Raw genomic sequence first — 10,026 nt, 5'->3', positions numbered from 1 at the left:
GCCGGGGGCCGGCTGGGCCGGAAGAAGGGTTGGGGTCGGCGCCGAGGCGGGGAGGGGGTCGGTTGAGTCTGGGGCGCCCGGAGTCGGCGGGCCGAGGGAGGCGCGGGCCTTTGAGGAGGGGGCTGTGGGCGCCGGGCCGGGGCTGTGGGGAGGGAGTGGGGCAGGCCTAGCTGGGGCGAGGACTGAGCCTGGGCGGGGATGGAGGCGGCTGGAGCTCCCGGACCCGCTAGGGCTCTGGCCGGGGCCGCCCTGGGGCCTAGGCAGGTGCGGCGGGCTGGGGCTTCGGGCTTCGCCGCGGCCGTTCTTCACAGCCCGTCCTCAGGGCCCCTGAGAGCCGAGGCCTGGACTTTCCCGTCGCGCCACAGGCAGCCGCGGCGCCGTCTCGGCGCAACTCGGGTCGGGCCCGCGGGTGATGGGCAGCGAGCCCCGCGAGCCCGGGCGGCCTGGAAGTGCGGGGGGCGGCGCGAGCCCGGGGGCGGGGCGGAGCGGGTGGGGCCGAGCTTGGGCTGCCGGGATGCTGCGTCTCTGGAGACCGGAGGTTGGCAACCATTGCCCTCCTCCCAGCCTGAGACCCTCATGCCTTCTAATTTTTGTCCTTCTCTGAATACTGCAGTGGCATCTTTCTTACTTTGCCTAATCTTCGGGCTCGAGGTCCTCTTTACGGAACCATGTCAGAAGGAGTGGACTTGATTGATATATACGCTGATGAGGAGTTCAATCAGGTGAGGGGTCTTCAGGAGCTTTGGGATTTTCCTCCATCAGCTGAGGAATCACTTTCAGCAAACTTGCAGCGTTTTTAAGCTGTGCCCGTCCTGGGCTTGAACAGGCGTCTATTGGTTCTAAAAAATTTTCCCCTGGCATCCCAAATTTCCCCCTAGCGGAGACTTTAGAGACTACTGACCATTCCGTTTTATGTTAATCTGCATCCGGAGGCTTCGTTTTAAAGGGTTTGATTTAAGAGCAAATAAAAATCAAGTGTAATACGTCTGTGAATCAACTTGTGGAATTTGCTCCCCCAGAAAGCCAAAGTTGGCTGTTAGTCTCCTCAAGGCTAACCACACAGCAACTCGTTTGTTAACTGTATTCATGAGGACAATGTTGATACCTGATCCTTTGCTATTCTTTTCAGACTGCGTTCCTCCCCCATAAAGGTGCAAAAGACACAGTGTAAAACATAATTTGTTAGTTTCAGCTCCATTCCAGTTGTTTCAAGCATCATTTATAATTAGTTTGACTCTGATCTTTGACTCTGACCTTAAGTTTGTAGGCATTTTGGTGTGATAAGTTTTATTGATGAACCATTCTATTTATGGAGAAGTGGTAAAGATGTAGGACAAATTAGGTAAAAAGCTATTGTAGGCCCACCCATGTACCTTATGTTGGATTTGTTAATGTCTTCACATTTAACATTATGCATATATTTCCTCCAAAATAATAATAATCTATGCAGTTCAGTTTTGTGTGCTTGTATTTATTTATCTATTTATTGTGGTGCTGGGGATAGAACCCAGAGGCACCCTACCTCTGAATTCTGTATCTCCAGCCCTTTTTATTTTATTTTGAGATGGAGTCTCACTGTTGCCTAGTGATCTATAACTTGCAGTCCTCCTGCCTCAACCTTGCAAGTACCTAGGATTATAGGCAAGCCCCACCACAATCAGACTTCTTCTTTTTAACAAATATCAGGAGTTTGTCACTCACATATAGTCCACAGTCAGTAATGAAGGTGATTGTAATGGAGGCAACATGTCTTTGCTCTGTATAGGCAAGGGCCCAAGTTGATAGAGATGTTGCTATCTTTATCCCATGGTTCCCAAAACCTGGGCATTGACGTCTGGTGGCAAATAGGGAAAAAGAGTAGAGAATAGAGATTTTGATGGACCAGACCCAAACACAATTAATCTGTCTCCTCTATGTCTCACCAGGACATTTCATAGCCACTCTGAATAGAATGGAAGTCTAGAGTGTAGTCTAGCTGTGTGCTCAGTAATGAAGGAAAACAGATTGGTGAACAACTGGTCAGATTCTGCTTCAATAGTTAATAGTGAAAATATCAGATATTATTGATTATTATTATTATATGGCAGGCACTAAAAGTTCTTTAGCAATATCACTTGTCATTCAGACAGGACACAGGCCTTGTCCAGTCGTAACTGCTTTGTTGGGATAGAAGTTGTTGGCGTCAACAATTTGTTTTCTGTTCTCTTCAGTTAACAAGGAACTTTTTAAATGTGTCTAAGGCAAAAAATAATATGTGGAATTTTATATTTATATCAAACAGGCAATATTTGATACTAGAGAAGTTGAAGAAAGCGTAGGTATTAAGTGTCTTTTGTGTTAGAGAAGATAGAAGAAGGGGCACTATATCCCCATGAGTTAATTTTTGGCAAAACTGGTTTTAGTAAAACTAAAAGCTGCTAAAAGATAAAAGATCTTTAGGGCAGTTAGAAGCTGACTCAGAATGAAAGCAGCTGCCAATATAGTTTGTGTTTTAGAATGTTTTAAGAATGTCATTGATTTGCTCCAAGAATCCCCTCACGTGCATTTTGCTCCTCCAGGAAAATTAACAGAGTTCCTAATGGTGCTTACTCCCTGATCTCTTATAGCATGTGCTACAAAAACCTCTTTTGCACAGCTACTTTATTCCTGTTATATCAGAAGACCTGGTAATTACAACTGCTGTTTATGTCTGAGGAGAAAACCCTGGAAAGGTGACTGAGTATTGCTGTTCTGCTGAGTGTTTTGTCTCTATTCTTTTTCATACTGAGATGGGCTTTCCACCCTATGTTCAATTCTTTTCCTTACTTTCATCAACAAGTGTTTCCTAAGCACTGTGTCACGGCTAGTGAAGTAAAAGGGAAAAAAATGGATCCGTATACTCAAAACAGGTTCGAGGCCTGGTGGGTAAGGGTGAAGGTGATGGGTGCTAAGCTGAGTAACAGATAACAGTGATGGGGAGGAAAGGTTTAAGGTGAGAACTATGGAGACAGCTGTTATGAAGCCGAAACTTTTGATACAAGAGCCTTGGTTCTAAAAAAAAAAAGAAGAAGAAGAAAGAAAGAAAAGAAACAATGAAATCAGGCATGGTTGTACCCACCTGTAATCCCAGCAACTCAGGAGGCTGAGGCAAGAGGATTGCTAGTCTGAGACCTGCCTTAACAACTTAGTGAGGCCCTCAGCAACTTATCAAGACCCTGTCTCAAAAAAATAAGAAGGACTGGGGGACTGGGATTGTGGCTCTTGTGACAATTTTGTTTTCATTGAATCCTTTGGTTTCTAAGGTGGTGTCCATAAATTTAAGATTGTGCGGGATTTACTGTATCCGATTCTTTTTTTCTTTTTTCTTTGATAGACCTTTATTTTGCAAGTGAGGTATTGGGTTCGATTCTCAGCACCACGTATAAATAAATGAATAAAATAATGTCCATCAACAACTAAAAAAATATTTTTAAAAAAGAGGGACTTGGGATTTAGTTCAGTGGTAAAATGCTCTGGGTTCAGTCCCCAGTACCAAAATTAAAAACGATGGTATGAAGTTGGTTGCTTTGAGAAAAGTAAACCTTAGGCTAATTTCTGCCTTGTGTCAGATACTGGGGGCTGGAGGTTAGATAAACTGAGTACAGTGGTAGGGAAAATCTTATTTTAAATTCAGAATCACACAAGTTTTCTTTTGTAAACAAATAGTTTATTGAGATACTCACAGTTGTATTCTATTGAACACAAATTTTTCTTGAGAATTTCCTGTTTAATTTTTTTTAATTTATTTTTTAGTTGGACACAATAGCTTTATTCTGTTTATTTATTTATTATATGTGGTGCTGAGTATCGAACCCAGGGCCTCACACGTGCTAGGCAAGTGCTCTATCGCTGAGCCACAACCCCAGCCCCCTGTTTAATCTTAATGGAATAAAACTTTCAACATCTCCGCATGAAAAATGGTGTTTTTCACTTAATTTATAGAATTAGGTTTTGTTTTCACGCCATCTTTGGTAATCTGAAAAGCCTCAGGCCTTATCCAGTTTTCTGCCTTAATAGCTGAACAAGTAAAATTAATTGATGTTGCTAGCAGATTTAAATCCCAACATAACTTGATACCTTGTTTCTCCATTAGAACTCTCATCAGACTTTCCCTGTGTTGTTCCCACCAACTTCTTGGCCCAGAGAGACCATTTGACAATTTTGTTTTCATTGAATCCTTTTGTTTCTAAGGTGGTGTCCATAAATTTAAGATTGTGCAGGATTGAGAGTATCCAATTTTTTTTTGATAGACCTTTATTTTATTTATTTATTTATATGTGGTGCTGAGAATTGAACCCAGTACCTCACACATGCCAGGCAAATGTGCTACCACTGAGCCATAGCCCTTCCAATTCTTGATCTTGAAAAAGTAGATTGGTTGCCTTCAGGCTTAAAATATGAAGGACTTCTTGGTAATGCATCTGGTTTCTGAGCTATCCATATCTGCATGTTAGTTTATTAGCCAGTTTTTAGTGATACTTTTGTATTACAACTTTTAGACACATCACAGATAAAAGGAGTTCCAATTTGGTTCCTTCAAAAATCCATGATGCTGTGTTTCCTTATTCCCTTTTAAGTTTCTCTTGAAAATCCTTGATTTCCCCCCTTCAGAAGTACATTTTGCCCTTGATACATACGATGAGGGGCAGGGGAGTGGTCCCAGGGCCTTCACCCCATACCACAACTCCTCTGATGCTTCAGTCCCGTAGATACTCATGATGTAGTCTTTGTGTGTGATCTATGTGCAATCTTCCTTTGTACTGTAAATTATCTCTAAAGTACTTATGATACCTCATTCATCGAAAATGCTCTGTAAATAGTTATGGTATAATTTTTATTAGAATTATCTTTAAAAATTAATTAGTTAATGTTCTCAGTTTATAGTTGGCAGAACTTGTGGATTTGGAACCCACAGATATAGAAGGCCAACTGAAGTGCATTCTTAAGGATAGAGCACTGGACTGGGGATATAGCTCAGATGGTAGAGTGCTTGCCTCGCATGCACAAGGCCCTGGGTTCAATCCCCAGCATCCAAAAAAAAAAAAAAAAAAAAAAAAAAAAAAAAAAGCAAAATAAGACAAAGAGTAAAGAGAAGCAAGGAAGTAATAAAGGTAAGAGCAGAAAGACAGAAAAAAGACACTTGAGAAAAGGATAGAGCACTACCTTGAATTATTAGGCAAATCACTAGACCTGAGACATGACTAAATGAGTGATGCAGCACCACTGAGCTACATCCCCAGCCCCGTTCTTTTTGTTCTTTGATAGTTATTAGTTGAGATTGAATCCTGTGAGTTTGAGAGTTTACCTAAGTCCTTTGTATAAGCTGAAGGATCTGAATCAGTAACACTTAACCTTTTTTTGCATTGTGGTACCCACTGTAAATGCTTTCCCCCTGCTTTACGTTTCTAGATAAATTAACTCTATTTTTATTAAGTATAATAGTATTATGTAGATTACGTGTGGTTTTATTATTTGTTACTATGATTTTTAAAATAGCATAGATGTTAAAAGTAAATTTTCATTGATGTATTTTGAATGCGGTCTTTAGAACTGACCTTGTTGATAACAGTAGTACATGCCTCATATTTCCTTCTTAGTTTGCTTGCTTGTTCACCGTGTGTCTTTGACTCTCACAGGGGGCTAAAGCCAGAAACATTGCATACTGTTAACAAGGTGTTGGAAGAGAAACCTGCATAAGGATAGCTGAGTGATATAGTTTCAAATCAGGAAGTTTTTCTTACCTTGTTTCCTAGAATAGGACAATGAAGTGTTGTACACTATTTTACAAAAGTAGTTGTAGATTCTATGTAAACTAGAATGAAATACAAGGTACAAAATGAAAGGTTTGCAGGTGCATACCTTTGCCAACCCCTCATCTTTTAGGACCCTGAGTTCAACAATACAGATCAGATTGACCTGTATGATGATGTGCTGACAGCCACCTCACAGCCCTCAGATGACAGAAGCAGCAGCACTGAGCCACCTCCTCCTGTTCGCCAGGAGCCATCTCCCAAGCCCAACAACAAGACCCCTGCAATTCTGTATACCTACAGTGGCCTGCGCAATAGACGAGCAGCTGTCTATGTGGGCAGTTTCTCCTGGGTGAGCAAGGGTAACCAAAAGGCTTATGGGTGGCTGGGGGGGGAGAGCACTGGGAGGTGATGGCATTTTCAGAAACCACTGTTGCACTGTTTTGTGCTCTGATGGGGTTGGATTTCTTTTTCCTGGGATCAGGTTGGATTGATCTCTGAAAGAGAACTATCCTGAGGACGTACTGGTGCCGAAGAAAGCAATGATTAAGTGGGTAGTTGCTTTTTCTGCCATCTTATTACTGCCCCTGACCCTGGGGCTTTATGTCTAGCAGGGTCATCTGTGGGACGAGATTTCAGAGTGAACACCTTGAACTCTTGGTGGTCATTAGATGGTCCTGTGATAATGGTGGGTGATGGGGATCAAAGACCTTGATAGCTCTGGTACACTTGGGGTAGGTGTGACTATTCTGCAAAAGTTATTGTGTGACATGTTTTTGGGCTGGTGGGGGAGGTTTTTTCCAAATTAGGAACTATGTATACTGAGGGGAATGTTCTCGGCAGTGGTCAACTCCAGCCTGTCATATCTATAACTAAAAGTTGCTAGCAATCAGTGTTTGAACTAATGACCAGCCAGCCCAAATGGCAGTCAATATTAAAATAGGTGTTAACCTTAATTCCTAAAGATGGTGATTGGGCGGTGGGGTGATTTGAAATTCTGTATGGGTGAAAACAAATGGAAAAACCTACACTAATTGAAATGTTGCTAGGGTTTTGGGTTTTCCTATGGAGGGGGAGGTCATGATGTGACTAGATCCTAGGTTTGGGAGCTGGGTTTGGGACATTCTGGGTGGGTGGGGAGGGAGTGTGTTGCTCTTGACATTTCTCCTTTTTCCATCTTGCCGGCCTCAGTGGACCACAGACCAGCAGCTGATCCAGGTTATTCGCTCTATAGGAGTCTATGATGTGGTGGAGTTGAAATTTGCAGAGAATCGAGCAAATGGACAGTCCAAAGGGTGAGGTCTGCATTTGGGAAGCCCCTTGTAGTTTGGGACCATTGGGGTAACAACTACACTATATTTTAGCCCTGTGTTTTAACCCTTCCCACCCATGGCTCAACTTACTGCCTGGTCTTGGCATACTACCTTAGAAAGGGAACCTACCTGTAATGTAGTAGAACATTTATCTGTTTAGGGGCAAAGAATGCTGATTTTCAATGCAAAAAAAAAAAATTAAGGATTATGAGAAGGCATCTTTTTTTGTTAATGGGCGTGTAGGGGTGTGTGTGTGTGTGTAATTCAGTGAGGTATCTTTTGCCAATTTTCACTGAAAATGGAAGAGAATTTCTCAGTTCCTCTTTCAGTTATCTAAATAGATTTCGCTTGTTTTTGCTTTTCTTTTTTAAGGTATGCTGAGGTGGTGGTAGCCTCTGAAAACTCTGTTCACAAATTATTAGAACTCCTGCCTGGAAAAGTTCTTAATGGAGAAAAAGTGGATGTGAGGCCGGCCACCCGACAGAACCTGTCACAGTTTGAGGCACAGGCTCGGAAACGTGAGTGCGTCCGAGTCCCAAGAGGGGGTACGTGGAGACCATCTGTATGAAGGGGGGAAGGCTGTGGGTTTGTTTACTGTAGTGTGGGCTCAGCCTACATGAAGGAGTTTGGGGGAGGGTGCTGGTGCTTATGGGTGGTGGCATGATGGATGGGGAGGCCAAAGAGAGGTTTATATAAAAGCAATGCTCTTTTTCAAAGAATCAGAGAAGTTCAGATTATAATAATAATGGGTTCTGACATCATTGTGTCACCTTGGGCAAGTCACTAGGGCTTCTTTCCCCCAGGAACTAGATGTATAATGTTTAAAGTTCTTGTCAACTCTGAATTCTGTATTTCTTTCTAAAAATTGGCATTTTGTTGTTGTCGTGTTGAAGAAGAACCCAGGGTTTGAACCCAGGGGGGCTTAACCATTAAGCCACATCCCTAGCCCTTTGTATTTTTTATTATGAAACAGGGTCTTCTCACTAAGTTCCTATGGCTCTCTTTAACCTTGTGATCCTTCTGCCTCAGCCTCCCAAGCTGCTGGAATTACAAGCATGCTCCACCACGCCTGGCCTAAAAATTGACTTACTTTTAAGACATGCCTCTCTTTAAATTTACAAGAAACATTCATCCTAAAAAGTAACTAAGATGTATAATCATGGCTATAATCTCGTCATGAGCATAGGTTGCAAGGGTGTTCTTTAAGGAGTCGACTAAAAGAAGTATTAGAAAATAAGTATTTGGGGCTGGGGATGTGGCTCAAGCAGTAACACGCTCGCCTGGCATGCGTGGGGTGCTGGGTTTGATCCTCAGCACCACATAAAAATAAAATAAAGATGTTGTGTCCACCGAAAACTAAAAAATAAATATTAAAAAATTCATATTCTCTCTCTTTCTCTCTCTCTCTCTCTCTCTCCCCCTCCCTCTCCTTTAAAAAAAAAATAAGTATTTGTTTGTTTGTTTTTATGGTGATGGGGATCAAACTCAGGGCCTTGCACATGCTTGGCAAGCTGCCTATTACTGAGCTACATCCTCAGTCTGAGAATAAGAATTTAACAGTGTTTCTTTAGTATTGTCCAAGAGAGGGCACACATTAGAGGGCATCAAATATTTCCATCTGCTTGGCAAGTCTACTCTATTAAGAAAGTTGTATCGTTCTACCTTAGCTTGATAACAGTATCCCTTAAGTTCACCTTGCTCACTTTATTCTGACTCACTAAGCCATCTTCTGATATTAATTTGGTTTCCCAACTAGGCTCTCCTACTGGGAAGAGAATGCGCTGACCAGCCGACAAAAGTATTCCGGTCTGCTTGGCAGTTATATTTCTCATTGTAAATTAATAAATTGGCATTATGATTTATGAATCAGTCTCTTGTGAATTTGGTTAGTGTGAATCAATCTTCTAGGGTTCAGGTACCCCTGGTAAACTGTTAAAATCAAGTTTCTGAAACTGAAATCTGAGGACCAGACCTTGGATTGCCCTGGCCTCACAAGGTGTAGCCCTGCAAGGCTCTGCTCAAGAAAACCAGCTGCCTTTACTTTTCTTTTAGTACTGTGGGGAATAGCAGTTTCATCAACTATATTCTGTCACTCCTTAGGCCCACCTCTAAAAACAGTGGTACCTTTTATCACTTTGGTACATCTTTCTGGTAGAAATATGGCTCCTTCTCTTTTTCCTAGGAACAAGAGTTCCTAGCTAGATTGAGAGCCTAGATGGATGTGGTGTGAGCTCCCAAGTCCTTTGTGTTTGAGAATCTTTTAAATTCATCTCTCCCCTGACTTTTCTGAGATGCATAAGTTACATCTGCATTGGGGGTAACATTGCTGCCTCTCAACTGTTTTCTCCTCAGTGTTTCCTTTCTTTGTCAAAAAGATGGTGGTGGCTGAGGGCTATATTTCTGCTCTGTCATGCTCATGGACTTAGACTCTTTAAATTCACTAGGTAAAGTTGGTGTATTTCCTTTGCTTAAGAATGGCTGCTTCTCTGGGGACTCGTAGTCATAAATACAAAACAGAACCTTTGCAGATGTAAGAAAGTAGCTGAGAAGGTAGTTAGATGTCAGAGGATCACACATTCTTAAACCTTCTATTTTATTCCGATTGAGAGAACTCAAGGAAGGTTGCCATGTATTTGAAATATGAAGAATAAGAGTGCTGTGTCAAGTACTGGCAATGTACCACAGTAAAGAAATCAAGGTGGTTGTTATTGATTCCTGAGTTTTAGTTTGAGAAGCACTCCTCTTTTTCTCTATACTTGATAATCATCTTCTACCTCCAAGACTTCAAGGCCATATGATCACAGTCTTTTGAAATCTACATTAACTAGGCTTAACCTGTGAAATTTGGGGAAACAAGTATAACCAAATGACAGTGTTAGAAGCCATGCTTCCATTTATTTTTATGTTTTGCTCCTGTCATACACAACACCATGCTAGTGTGCTCT

At 42.0% G+C, this 10,026-nt stretch overlaps 1 protein-coding gene across 4 annotated transcripts in view; it reads left to right on the top strand.

Moving 5' to 3' along the window:
• Cpsf7 (cleavage and polyadenylation specific factor 7) overlaps positions 1-10,026 on the top strand; it is a 22,901-nt gene that overhangs the window by 835 nt on the left and 12,040 nt on the right. Inside the window, exons 2-5 of one of the 4 annotated variants that reach the window (XM_015478048.2) lie at positions 613-722; positions 5,902-6,120; positions 6,960-7,063; positions 7,454-7,599. In XM_015478048.2, the coding sequence (XP_015333534.1) occupies positions 669-722; positions 5,902-6,120; positions 6,960-7,063; positions 7,454-7,599 (523 nt within the window). In that variant the 5' untranslated portion in view covers positions 613-668. Of the gene's footprint in view, positions 1-612; positions 723-5,901; positions 6,121-6,252; positions 6,319-6,403; positions 6,457-6,959; positions 7,064-7,453; positions 7,627-10,026 lie in introns of those variants that run through there. The other 3 variants (XM_015478047.2, XM_048788942.1, XM_015478051.2) reach the window with 3 other exon arrangements.

Source organism: Marmota marmota, unplaced genomic scaffold (assembly GCF_001458135.2).
Source record: "Marmota marmota marmota unplaced genomic scaffold, marMar, whole genome shotgun sequence".
NCBI classification, from domain to species: Eukaryota; Metazoa; Chordata; class Mammalia; order Rodentia; family Sciuridae; genus Marmota; species Marmota marmota.
Note: the sequence above shows the minus strand (reverse complement) of the source record. Positions and strands in the feature narration are given on the sequence as shown.